General features: G+C 39.9%; 1 protein-coding gene across 2 annotated transcripts in view; it reads left to right on the top strand.

The window, feature by feature from the left end:
* CTBP1 (C-terminal binding protein 1) overlaps positions 1-14016 on the top strand; it is a 236430-nt gene that overhangs the window by 43840 nt on the left and 178574 nt on the right. For both annotated transcript variants that reach the window (XM_058023766.1, XM_058023765.1), the window contains exon 2: positions 9470-9610. In XM_058023766.1, coding sequence (XP_057879749.1) covers positions 9562-9610 — 49 coding nt within the window. In that variant the 5' untranslated portion in view covers positions 9470-9561. The remainder of the gene's footprint in view (positions 1-9469; positions 9611-14016) is intronic.

Here is a 14016-nt window from a genome sequence, read left to right as displayed (position 1 = left end):
GCTTTGTTAAGCACACCCAGGGATGGGCACTGCACCACCTCCCCATTCCAGAACCTTATCACTCTTTGTGTAAAAACTTCCTCTAATACCCAACCTGTATTGCCCTTGGTGCAGCCTGAGCCTGTGTCCTCTGCTTCTGTCAGGGCTGCCTGGTGAAAGAGACCAACCCCACCTGAGCACAGCCCCTTTCAGGGAGCTGCAGAAGTGATAAGGTCACCCCTGGGTCTCCTTTTCTCCAGGCAATGTATTCCAATGGCTCACCACCCTCACAGCAAAGAATTTCTTCCCTATATCCAATGTAGTGCTGCCCTCTGTCAGTTTGAATCCATCCCCCGTTGTCCTGTCCCTCCATGCCCTGTCAGAAGTCCCTCCCCAGCTCTCTTTAGGCACTGAATGGTGCTCCAAGGTGTCCCTGGAGCCTTCTGCTGTGCAGGCAGGACACCCCCAGCTGTCTCAGGCTGTCCCCGCAGCAGAGGGGCCCCAAGCCCCAACAGCTTTGAGGCTCCCTTTGCACTCGTGGTGTCCAACATGAGGCTTTGGTGTGCAGAACAACCCACCAGGCCCACAGGTCTCTATCTAAACTTCATTAGCCATAACTAAATCTCTAACCTAAATGTCTTTAGATGTGATTTCTGATTTACTTTCAGAACAGAGCTTTCTTTTTTGCCCACTGTTTCTTTTCCACTGCACAAGCATATGTGTATTTAACAAGGGGTTTTGAGCTGTAAAGCACAGGTTTCTGAACATCCATGGGATACTTTTAATAGTGGATTTGTGACAGATGAACCAGTTTCATATGTGGAGTAGGAACACAGACCGTGTGCCTGGCAGTTTGATGTGGGTTTGTGTCTTTCTTGGAGACAAGAAAAAAAAAGCATCAATAAATCAATAAAAGGTTAAAAGTAATCTTTTCTCCTTGCTGGTTTGAATCCTTTCTAGCAATAGAGATTCATGAAGTTCACCAGTAATTGTTTCCTTTCTTTGAGAATTCATTAACCAAGGCTTTAGCCTTTTTATTGTCATGAGCACTGACTAATACTTTGCATCCTGTTGTGCTTTCTCAGGTGCATTTAAATATTAAATACATATTATTCATTTGAGTTTCTGATTCAAATAATGATAATTTTCTGTTTTGAATTAGAGGCAGTTCAGTTTCGCTGCTGTTGTCTCTCAAAGTCCCTGAGATTGTGTTTCATTCATTTACACAGTTGCTGTCTCTTCTATCCAATCTCCAAAAAGGGGGAAGGCTTCCAGCTCCTCTGCCTGTTCAGAGAAAAGAAACCTGAATGGAGATTGATCTTCTTTCAGTGTAATTTTCTTTCTTTTCAGACTCCGAACAATGCAGAAGTGATTAACATGATCTAACAACTGACTTTTTTGGCATTTCTGGGTGGTTTTTATTTGGATGTTCCAAGTACTTTATAAAGCAGTAGTTGTGACAGGGCACTGGGCTGTGGATCTGTGTTGCTTTACAAACCAGAGTGGCTTTGGGTGAGGTGAAAGATGCACCCATCAGGTTCATGATGTTAGACCACACCAAATTCTTCATTTTCCTTCCTTTACATCTTAGTCACAGGCTTAGTCTTTGTGACCAAGACTGAGGATTGTTACAGTGTTGGTTTTCCTGAAGAATCTTGTGCTGACTACCTGAAATGAAAGTTTAGAGATCTTGTTTGATGAGAATCATAGCTGCAATATTGCTCAATGATTGTTTTCTGTCACTAAAGATATCAGTTCAATTTTACTTAGAAATGTTCATGTCTTAGGTCACTAGCCTTTAATAATTTTCTAATAGCTTGAGTTCTTCAATGAAGTTTAATTCATGACCTAGAAATCTGAGATGGCAGAGATGCTTCCCATCTGTCTGTAGTCATACACATCTGCAGAAATTAATTTTCAGCAGTGAGTAATTTTTGGCTTGTGGACAGATGTATAATTGAGAGAGAATGCTGCTGAGGGGGGGAAAAAGCTCTGGGAAAAAAACCTTTATGGTGAAGACAAATACCTCATGAAAAGCTTGTAATGACAGAATTACTGCCACAACCTCCTCAACTGTTTTCACCATGTTCCCTGTCAAAAAGGCCATTTTACAGTCCTATGCCATGAAAATAAGGGCTTGTGATTATCAAATTATTACACTAAATTTTGGAAGACATTTTATTTGGTGCTAAAGTAATTAAAAAGAAAGAATAGTCCAAAAGGGAATTTAAAAAATAGTGGACAATATGTCAAAAGCCCATAAGCCTTGGTTTTAGTTGTGTGTTGACAAAGAGAATTCTTGGTCTTATTTTGAATATATTTATCAACAGGAAAAAACACCTCCATTCATAAATAGAGAAAAAAATGCTGATGATACTGAAGTTCTCTTCCAGCTTGGATGATTCTGTGATTCTGTGAAATTGTATTCAAACTTTGGGTGATAAATACAGAAGGGGAGGCTGTTGGCTGTACTCCTGGGGCAGACCCCATCCTAAAAAGAACTGGCCTTGCACCAGTGATGAAAAATCTGCTGGAGTAAAGGCAAAGTCTTTTAATCTCAGATGTGGTCCCTGAATGTACTCAAGGACGGTGAAAGAGAGTGGTTAAAAGTTCTTCTGCTTTGGATATTGATGTCACTGCTCCTACAGTTACAAGGTTTTGTCTTCTAGCACTCATTAACCAGGATTTTGGTGACTTGCTCTTGAATTTAAGGATGCACAAGTTTGACACAATTCAGGATCAGAAATATGACTTCCTAGGAGGGTAACAAGGAGCTGTAAGTAGACCAAGGGATGGCTTGGTGATACCTGAGAGGTGCCTGTGCAAAGAACATGAGGGAGTTCTTCCATCTGCCTGGCAAAGCTTAAAGAAAGATCTAATCCCTGGAAGTTTTAGCTAAACTGACAACAAAAGCAGCCAGTAATAAAGGACACCTACTGCTGGAAGGGCTTTCTGTGTGCTAGGGTGGAGTCTATGGCACCGGCAGGTTTCTAATTATGATGATTTTCAGATGTCTCTTAGGCTTTGCATTGGAGACATGGGCAGTTTGATGATTCCAGCAGGTTCTTTTGAGTCTGTGTTAGTACTAACTTGTTAGTAGTACTAATAAGTAATAACTTACTTCAGTTTTATTTTGCACTTAGGATGTTTTTTGTGCATCCCTGTGAGCTGTGAGCCTCACTCTTCTGCATTGTGTAGTTTATCTCAGCATTCCCTAAGAATGTGAGGGGTGTCAGAAGGGGCTGCAGCCCCATCTCCCCGTGTTCTGGCTCCAGAAGTGGCACTGGTTTGTGCTTGAGGGAAGGATCCTGTTTGTTCTGCTCTTGCTCTTTTAATTCAGCACCTCGTTTCTGGGCAAATGCTGGATGCTGAACTAAACAGACGTTTGGTCAGTGGAACACAGTGCAGTCATTGCTGACTGTGAGAACAAAGCATGTGCTGACATTTTCCCTGCCTTTGGCATTTACCAGCTTATGGATTTCTGACCTGGGTCGGTGCTGTGGCTGTTATTATCAGTGGCCACTGATGTGTTTTCCATAAACTTATCTTATCCCTTTTAATAACCACTTAAGGTTTTGGCATCCACAATACCTGTGACACCAGATGTTACAATTTAATTACATACTCCATGACAAAGCTTCCTGTTGTTTTTAATATTCTGCCTTGCTATTTCAGTGTGTGCTCCCCAGACACTGAGTTAAGACATGGAGTGTATTTTACATATCTTTGTGGTATTCTACCCAGTCATACTGTCTTCAGGCTGGGGGAGCTTTTCAGCAAGCTATTTCATGCTTTGGACCATGCTTACTGCCTCTTCAGGCACTCTTTCTACTCCTCCATCTTCTTGAGACAGATTCACCTTAGATGTAGGTAATGTCATTAGAATGTTTGGAGTTTCAGTCCTTTTCTGAGTAGCTAATTTGTGTTTTGGTGTCTAATTCGGTAACGGCTCCATTTTTGTGATTAATTTATTGATCTTGAAGCTCCCTGTACAGTTTCTCTTAGACTGCACTGACATCTAATGGTAAGGCAAAGTGGCTTAGCCATACTTAATGGCAAGATAAATTGTCTGACAGGCAAATATAATTATATATTTCCTTCTTAATTCAGTATTAGGTTTCATAAGACAAGATGGAATAACTTCAATTTGTGCACAAAAAGGCTGACATATACTTTTTCTTCTGGCAATTAATCTCTTTTTGTTCTGCTCAATGTGCCACACTTATTTTTAAGTGTAACTTAAATCTTTGCAGGAATATTTTTGAGCACAGTGACAGTAATGTGATGGTTTCATACTGCAGAAGTGTTCGGTGTAAGTCACAGGATCTTCAGGAAAGGATGTGAGGACAAAATCTGTCCTGCAGAACTTCCAAAGAGGATGTTCCAGTGCTGTTGTAGCAGTCCCTGCTGCATTTTGAAGAAATACCCAAACAAAAGTTTTTGTCCTCTTTTACTCATCCTCCTATTTGAGGTTCCTCCATATCTTTAATGGGAAACTTTTCAGACACCAATGGATAAGTACTAAATAATACTTTTATAAATAGAATATAGAAAGAAAAAAACCGTTCAGATACTTCTCTTTGTTATAGTCCATGCTTAGGTGTAGTACACTGTATAATTTTGAGATGTAAGCATTACCTGTTTCATTATGAAACACCAGTCCTCTGGTCCAAAATTTCTGTTTTATACAGAACTGATACTGCTGCTACTGACATTAGAAGGGTTCAGCTACAAATTAAAGAGCTTTTTAAAGCAGATTGTTTCTTTCTTACATCATAAACTTTATTTTTCATTTTTCACAGAATTAGAGCCCAAAGCCTCAGAAAGTTGAGTAAATACATCTTTACTGAGTAAATACATCTTTAAGTTAATGTTCAAATAAAAGAAAATTCTCTTAGCATGTTTATGTCATTTTACTTTTATCTCTTGATCAACACTATTAGATCCTTCTTTTTTGCCAATAACAAAATATTTTGTTTTGTACCACAGAAATATTTTGAAATTTAGATACATTTCTATTTCTTAGTAATGATGTTGAGGTATGCTTTTTTTATAGTGAAGGTGATGAGACATTGGAACAATTGCCTAGATAAGTGTGGAGACTTCCTCATGGGAAGTGTTCAAGGCCTTGCTGGATGGGGTTTGAGCAACCTGCTCTAGTGGAAGTTGTCTCTGCCCATGGCAGGAGGGTTGGACTAAATGGTCTGTTTACTAATTGAAATAAACAGTTACTGCAAAACAAAATGTATAATTATTTAGGGAAATTAAAGTATTTCTATCATGAGGAAAACCACTATGATTATATTTATTTATTGCTTCCAGGGCTGTGCAGAATGGCACTTCAAGGCTTGTGAGGTGTGATGGAAAATAGAGATGTTGTCAGTTTGGGTGGGAAGGAGAAGTAAAGCATTAGTCTGACTTGCCTTGGAAATTTATCAAAATTTTGATCATCAGAACTGATGGCACTTGGAATTTGGAAAGTAAACTTACAGTTTCTTTTGATAGCCTTACATTATACTTTTTGATGGTTGTTAGTTGAAAGAAGAAATATTTGAAGAATTCACTGTAGCTTCAGACAAAGGAGTGGAAGCTAGAATGGCTGAGTTAATGAAGGCTGAGATTCCCAGGGGTAACACAGATCTTCATGGCCTTATCCTCTAATAACCTGTCACTCTCTTCTGTGAATTTGATTTCTTCTTTGGATTTCTTATGCTTCATCTTGTGATTTGGGGTGGCCTACAAATCTATGCCTGCAGCTGACAGTGGGGCAAAGGTAGAAATCAGCCTTCTGCAGTTTGTATCCTGTGGGTGGAAGTCTGTGCTCAGGAGTTTATTCTCTGGATTGTGGGACTTGTTGGGTGCCCAGGACAAAGGAGGAATTGAGAATCTGACTCCATGTTCTTAGAAGGCTAATTTATTATTTTATGTACTTACATTATATTAAAGAATGCTATAGTAAAAGCATACTAAAGAATAGAGAAAGGTTACAGACAGAAGGTTACAAAGAATGAGAATGAAAGCTCGTGACCCTCTCCAGAGCCCCGACACAGCTGGGCTGTGATTGGTCATTAAGGAAAAACAATTCACATGAAACCAATCAAACAATCACCTGTAGGATAACAATCTTCCACCACATTCCAAAGCAGCAAAACACAGGAGAAGCAAATGAGATAATGTTGTTTTCCTTTTCCTCTGAGGCTTCCCAGGAGAGAAATCCCGGCGAAGGGATTTTTCAGAAAATGTGACAGTGACACTGGATCCCTCTCAGAGTGAGGTAACTCATCACAGGTGATGCACTTTTTCTGTTCAGATCTAGATGAAACTGGTCCATGCCAACCTCCCCCATTAGACTGATGCAAAGGGAATGGTCCAACACTGCATGATGCAGCATTTTGGGTTTGAGGGGAGTCCTCCTTGGGGAATTTGTCACAACCCACACGTACAAAGGGTGTGTATAATTAGCCTACTGTTTTGCCCTCTTAAAAAAATAATTTCTTAGTTTCCTTCCTTTTTATCCTTTTACTCTGGAGAAATAATGGTTTTGGAATGGGCCTTCCTTCAGATCTTCTCATTCACAGCTAATGTTTATCCCTCATTCATTACCAGTATTATCTGTTTTGAAAAGTGAATTCCAAGTTGACTTACTTGTTTATCTTTTCTGCTTTAGCCTGTAGGATTTGCCCTCTCTGCTGGAAATATGGTGGAGAATCACTTTTCCTTTTATCTTGAAGTCTCAAAGTAAAGCTTTCCCTTTCTTAAGAAAGCTAAATGCTCCAGCAATACCCCAAGACTTATTCTTTTGAAAAGTACACTGAAAGAATCTGATTAACTGAAAGAAAAACTCTAGTATTGTTTGCAACAGTGTGTGTTTTGATGTAAAATGTGTACTGCTCAAAAGGGCTCTGTGCATTGATGGTATCTCAGATGGCTTTGTAGATACTACTTGACGTATATGATAAGCACAATATGCTCTTAAATCCCTTGGATTCTCACTTAATCTTAAAATATTGAACTACAGAAGTTTGGTCTTAAATACTATTTGGTGTTCAGGTTTTTAGATCATCAGGCACTGTGTGTGTATTTTTAGTGAATTTCTCAAATACAATTATTCATGTTGTGGTTTAGCAATTGCAGTAACTAACACTTCCACAATTCCAAGGCTTTTGTTTTGCTGGGAAGCACTTCCCATATCATCATCTGCTCTTTCTGTTGGAACATGATGTGTAATAAAACTGTGTGAGGGTTCAACTTAGAATGGTGTTAACATGTTTATTTATTTTTTGCTCAAATATTTTTTAAACTTATGACAACTTACTATCAATAAAATAATGTTAAAACAATGCTTGAAAGCAAAAAAAAATACTTGATTTATATGGCAGACTTTGAAGCTCCTGAAGACAGATAGAAAACATCTGGTGACACTTTCAGTGGTAGGTCAATAGTTACAGATGGTCTGTTCTTCACAGCTGTCATCCAGCTTTGGATGCAGTGACTACAGTGGGAAAATCTTTTGCTGAATGAATAAACAACACAGCACAGGGAGGCCAGCAGGCCTGTATGTTTCTACAAGATGGGAAATTAAATAAGCTATACAAATTTAAAGTAAGATTAGTGTTTAAAATGTTCATTATATTCTGGTTTTGGTTTTATGCTTTACATCTTTCTATGTTTCTATGCCTTTCTATGTTATGATATTTTTATGCTATCATCTTTCTAATTGAAGGAAGCAGATTATAAAACAGAAATGATAAGCAAATAAATTAAAGACTAGTTTAAGGCTGATCCTGTGTACAGGTTTGGGGTGTTGGCTTAAGCCAAGGCTGGTTATATAGTTCTGTACTCACAAGATTATAAAATCCATGTTAGATTTGATGTAATGCTTGTGCAGTCTTATAACACAACCACATTCAATATTAAAGAAAATTGTATTTTGGAAGAATGCCAATGTTGAGAAATGTAAAAGTGAATTTTTAAAATGGCAACAGTCTTTGTTTTTTAAAAAGTAAAAAAGTGGCATTCTGCATTCCTCATCAATTTTTCTTCTCCCTTTCATGATGGGATGTTATATTCAATTGGAATCTGTGCAAAACAGCAGATGAATCTTGAATTTCAGGATAAACAGGTGTGGGGGGAAAGTGAAGAGGACAATGAGGCAAATAAAGAGTTAAAAGCATGATGAATGTTGCACACTAACTCCATTTTAAATTTAATAAAAACCCCAAACACAAAGAAGGAACTTTATTAAAAGTGCAAATGCACCGAGCAGGGCAGTACTGGTAAAGATAGTACAAATACAAATGTGCAGTTATTGATACTCAAAATATTTTTCTTTATAATTTCACTTGCAATTCATGAGTCTTGATGATATGTTAATGAAATGTGCCTATGTTTGGTTTTAGTGCAGTTCAGCCTCTAGAAAGTACAAGCAGATTTCTAGGTTCAGTCACTTGCAAGGCCATCTAATCCTATCCACTGACATTGGAAGCTGCTGGGCAGGAATAAAGAGAACCAGGGAGTGTTTGGCTCATTTCAGTGTGCACAGTGCTTGTACTCCAGTGTGCTCTGTGTTTGTTTCTCGAAGTCTGCTCAGACATTGAAAGGTGAATAAAAGTGGTGCTCTGGTGATGCTTTTTAGAGCATCTGTATCCACAGTTTTACCACATCCCCTTGCTCACCTGCATTTTACATTCTCCTGCTATAATTAGGTTCTCACTGAGGGATTTTCCCTCCTCTGTCCCCATCCCCCCTTCCCACTTCTCAGTGCTTTGGCTTCAAATGCAGCCTGCTCGTTGCACTGCCCTTCTGCTGCCTTGCCCAGCTCCACAGAATCTGAAAGTGCCTGCCTGGCTCTGCTGCCAAAGAGCTGTGCCTAGTCATGCAGAACCTGCTCCAAATGCCATTTGCTTGATAGAGATGTTGGCGTTCCCTCCTCACCAGGATGTGTCTCTGCCCCCTGACTTAGCTTCCTTCAGCTTCCAGGCTGAAACTCTGGATTTCATTGTCATCAAGAGCCTGGATGTTAGCAGTGAAAGAAGTATTTTCTCTCACTGTGAGCTTTGTGATGCAAAGTTGTGGCTTTCCAGTTTCATCTCAGGTGAACACGTTTCTGTCAATTTATAGGAATAAAAATATGTGCCTGCCTAAGGTGCCTGCATTTGTTGGTGGTTTGCTCATTGGAAGGGCAGAAAAGTATTTGAAGTGAAAAGACAGAGAACAGCAGCTGTCCTGGAACATTTCCACACTGATTGGTCCGAGTTCTGCCCTGTGCTTTTGACAGGACACAACTCGACTTAAATCATATTAGGTAAACTGATATTTATTTCACAGCAAACAGGACAGTTTGCTGTGAAATAAATACCAGTTTACCTAATATGATTTAAGAACTTTGTGAAGATTTTTAATTCTTTGAATTACATACAGATCATCTCCAGATCATGTGGACAAAGGTGCCAGAAATGATGTATTTTAAAGTTTATCTTTCTGTTCACAGCTTATAAAAGACTGAGCATTTCTGCCTGGTGTGAGAAGAGCATCTCCAAGCTGTGTGGGAACATTCTTTGAGCTTCCACTTTTGTGTCTCTCATGGACAAACACAAAGTGAAGCGGCAACGTCTGGATCGCATATTTGAAGGTTGGACATTTCAATTTCTAATGTTAACTGTGTTAGTTTTGTGGAACACTGATATTTGCTCTGGGTCATTCTGTGTATTTGTAATTGAGTTGTAGTTGCTGTTGAGGTAATATTGAATGTGCACAAATACTGGTTTTTGGGTGGAAACTGATCCAGACAAATAAGAGAAACTAGTCTGTGACCTATTCTAGAGTTGAGTTGGCTTTCATCTTAGCATTTTACAACATTCTACCCAAACACTGTAAAACCTGTGAGCTTATATAAAACAACAATTTCAAAAGGGCAAGATGACCACATAGTGCTCTCAGGAGTCTCTCTCTACAGGCTTGCCTCATGTAGGGTGATTTAACAGCTTGTATCTGATCCTTGAAAGGAAGTAAAAAGTCAGATGAAAACAAAACAAAAATTGCAGGAGACCCCCAAATGTTAAATGAGTATTAAAAAAAAATAGTGTGAATTCTAGTGGAAGGACTTGTAATCATTTGGATCTCTCATTTTACCTCAGGTCACAAATGACAAATTGCATATTCTTGCTCTTTTCTCCAAAAGGGCTTTTCGAGCTGGTATGAAAGCAGGTTGTGGAATAAGTTGTACTGTTTTTAATGAATGGTCTGGACTAAATGAATTTTTATATTAAAATGTTAATTTCTCACTAAAAGGCAAGGAAATAGTTAATTTTTTTTTGAGACAATGGGAGACTGAGTACAGACTGGTGGGCACATGGTCTCTTCATCGTGGCTAAGGATGTGAACTGGGGGTGAAACCTTTGCCTCCTCCACATATTGGTCTTGAGACCCTTTCCCAGCAGCTGTGTTGTGTGAGGAGTCCCTGGCAATGGATTTTTACCCTTTCTTTGTGCCAGTGTGAGTGTGACTCTACCAAGAGCTATATTGAGAAGTTGATTTGTACTAAAACTTTTCCTTGGCATATTTTCCATAGGTAAATTCCTCAGTCCAGGTCACTGCTCAGCTGACAGAGCAGTTGCCTGCAAGGGGCAGCTGGAAAAGCTCAGTGGGGTTGCTGGGACTGTTTAGCCTAACATAGCCAGAGAAATGGACATTTCACCCAGATATCAAAGGGTGCAGCTCCACATTTGGTTTGGGTGATGAATCTCCTTGTCAGTCTTCCAAAACTGGCCAAGCCCAGCCATGGTTACCAGGTCCAGGCTGTTAGTGCTTCCCACCTAGACTGCTTGGCCAGGTGGGCAGAGCCTGCTCACTGCAGACTGATCCCTGCTCAGAGAAATGGGGAGCTGACTGCAGAGGATGATGAAACTGGGAAGGCTGCCCCACTTTCTGAGCATCTCTGCTGTTAGATCAGCTAGAACTGACCTAGGAGTGTGCATGCTCCTCTTCTCTGCTCCCAGTCTCAGTTCCCCATCCTACAGTTTCTGTACCCAACTCTTCAATAAAAAATGGGGAATATTAGCTTTTATTTCTTTTGGCCTGTGTTAGTCAGCTGAATCAGCAAGGTGTGAAGAAGAATGACAAACCTGTCCCTTTTGATGGCAGCCAGCAGTTAGAGCAGCTAAGCCCACTCAGTGCAATCTCAGCCTCCTAATGGGCTGATTCTGTTGGGCAACAGAACAACCTGAGAGGCCAAAAGTCTGTGATGATGTGGAAAGGAACACTGCCAGGGACAGAGGTGACAGAGCAGCAGCCACTGGGACTGAAACAGCAGTGGCTTCCCCCAGGCTTTGTGCCCACATCCAGTGATGCTCTTTTGTCTGGCTCGTTTTCCCTGCCCTGCACAGTTCACTGCATCCATCCTATGGTCAAATCTGCTTGGCCATGCCATGGAGAGAATTGATTCCTTGAAAAGTGATGTAGGAAAAAAAAGGGGTTTTTAGCCACCTCTCTGCTTCCTTAATCCCATTTACCAAACAGCCAGGTTGGGAAAATAGAGTGGGAAGGCCAGGCAGAAAATGATCAGGAGGAGAGGGGGTAAAACAACAGGTGTGGAAACATGGGGTAAAATAAAACAACAGGTGTGGAAACATGGGGTAAAACAACAGGTGTGGAAACATGGGGTAAAACAACAGGTGTGGAAACATGGGGGTAAAACAACAGGTAAGGAAACATGGGGGTAAAACAACAGGTATGGAAACATGGGGTAAAACATCAGGTGTGGAAACATGGGGGTAAAACAACAGGTAAGGAAACATGGGGGTAAAACAACAGGTAAGGAAACATGGGGGTAAAACAACAGGTATGGAAACATGGGGTAAAACAACAGGTGTGGAAACATGGGGTAAAACAGCAGGTGTGGAAACATGGGGTAAAACAACAGGTATGGAAACATGGGGGTAAAACAACAGGTAAGGAAACGGGGTAAAACAACAGGTGTGGAAACATGGGGTAAAACATCAGGTGTGGAAACATGGGGTAAAACATCAGGTATGGAAACATGGGGTAAAACAACAGGTATGGAAACATGGGGTAAAACATCAGGTATGGAAACATGGGGTAAAACATCAGGTGTGGAAACATGGGGTAAAACATCAGGTATGGAAACATGGGGTAAAACAACAGGTATGGAAACATGGGGTAAAACAACAGGTATGGAAACGGGGTAAAACAACAGGTGTGGAAACATGGGGTAAAACAACAGGTATGGAAACATGGGGTAAAACAGTAGGTATGGAAACATGGGGTAAAACAGCAGGTAAGGAAACATGGGGTAAAACAACAGGTGTGGAAACATGGGGTAAAACAACAGGTAAGGAAACGGGGTAAAACAACAGGTGTGGAAACATGGGGTAAAACATCAGGTATGGAAACATGGGGTAAAACATCAGGTGTGGAAACATGGGGTAAAACAACAGGTGTGGAAACATGGGGTAAAACAACAGGTGTGGAATCATGCCTGACATTTTACAGCTGTGGGAACCCAGGTTGGCCCCCAAGTGTTGGAGCTGTGTTCTGCTCCTGTGTGTCTGTGTGCTCAAATGTTCTTTGAGGCTTGTAAACACATTTCCCTGATGATGATTTCAAAGAGTGTAAAAAGGGATAAAAACTAGGGGGTTGGTTTGTTTTGTAATGGCTTTTTTTCTACATATGGTCCTGCTCAGGTTTAAAAATTAATTATGCAGAATTGTTCTCTGATATATGTGCCTTTCATGACACAACCTAAATATTTTATATTTTAGAAATATCTGTGATGTTTTACAAAGCTTAGGGAATGTAGTGAGCTGTAGAACTATTAAAGGTGGTTTATCTTCTTGGTCAGCTTTTCTGTCCATCAGTTTGTGCATTGCTTTCTTCTCTGGAACTTTCTCCTAGAAGAGAATATTTTAAAGATGCACTTTATTTCTATTGCAAGTTCACTTAAAAATAGGCTGCAATAACTTGCTAACTACTACTAACTACATATTTTTTCATGAATTCTTGAATATAACAAAGCTTAATGGAGCTCAGTAAATTGTTTTGTCTCTGAGGTACCCATGATTCCCTTTGATGATTTCTTATATATAAAATTGAATATTTGCTTCTAGTCCCAAAGCTGTTTGCAATCATATTTTTTGTGCACATTTCAATGTTCTGCCATTGAAGGCTGTCCCTTAAAAAAGCCAGGTATTAAATTCTGCTTTCTAAATTCCACCACTAACTGTGAATTATGCTGTGGCATCAGGACATGATTTGAGGCACTCTGAGATGCTAATATTAAACTCACTTCTCAATTTGTAAAATAACATTTAGGATTCTTCCCTTGGAGATGAATGGTACCACGACATGTGAAGGATTAATTAGTTGCTGATTATATTGTTCTTTGTCCCCCTCTCCGGTGATGCTGGTGATTGCAAAGCATAATTACAGAAGTATACATTTGGCAGAACAGTTGGAAGTGTCACAGTGCAAAAATAAAATGTGTTCATTTTGTGAGTAATTTGAAAAATTCAAAATGTTTTTAGCATTTTGAAAAGTTGTTATCTCTAATTAAGGTATTATTGTGCTTTATATTGTAACAAACTGTAAACAATGCTGTTTATTTGCTTATATTCTAGAAATCCTTAATTAAATTGGTGTATGTTTTACTGACCATAGCTTGGCAGTTCCCTTGGGCTGTCTGACCCCTCCTGCATTTGCTGGGTGCTGATGGATGAAGGAACAGAAGGTGGTGCAGGCAGGGGGAATGGCTGAAGTGTCTGTCAAGGGGCTTGCTCAACACTGTGAATTATTTTTAAGCACATTATTTTGGCTGCCTCAGCACTATATATTTACTATACACTGCTTTTGGTGGCTTTCCAAGCTTTAGGGAACACTGGTGGAGGAGGAAAGGGGCTTCTCTCATTTCTTCCTGCTTGTTTGCACAGGTATTAGGGATGAAAGTACAGCACAATGCTGGAAATGTTACTGGAAAATTCAGAGGACTTTCCCAATTGGGTAATTTCTTCCCAGAGCACCTCG

Source organism: Melospiza georgiana, chromosome 5, assembly GCF_028018845.1.
Source record: "Melospiza georgiana isolate bMelGeo1 chromosome 5, bMelGeo1.pri, whole genome shotgun sequence".
In the NCBI taxonomy this organism is placed as follows: Eukaryota; Metazoa; Chordata; class Aves; order Passeriformes; family Passerellidae; genus Melospiza; species Melospiza georgiana.
Note: the sequence above shows the minus strand (reverse complement) of the source record. Positions and strands in the feature narration are given on the sequence as shown.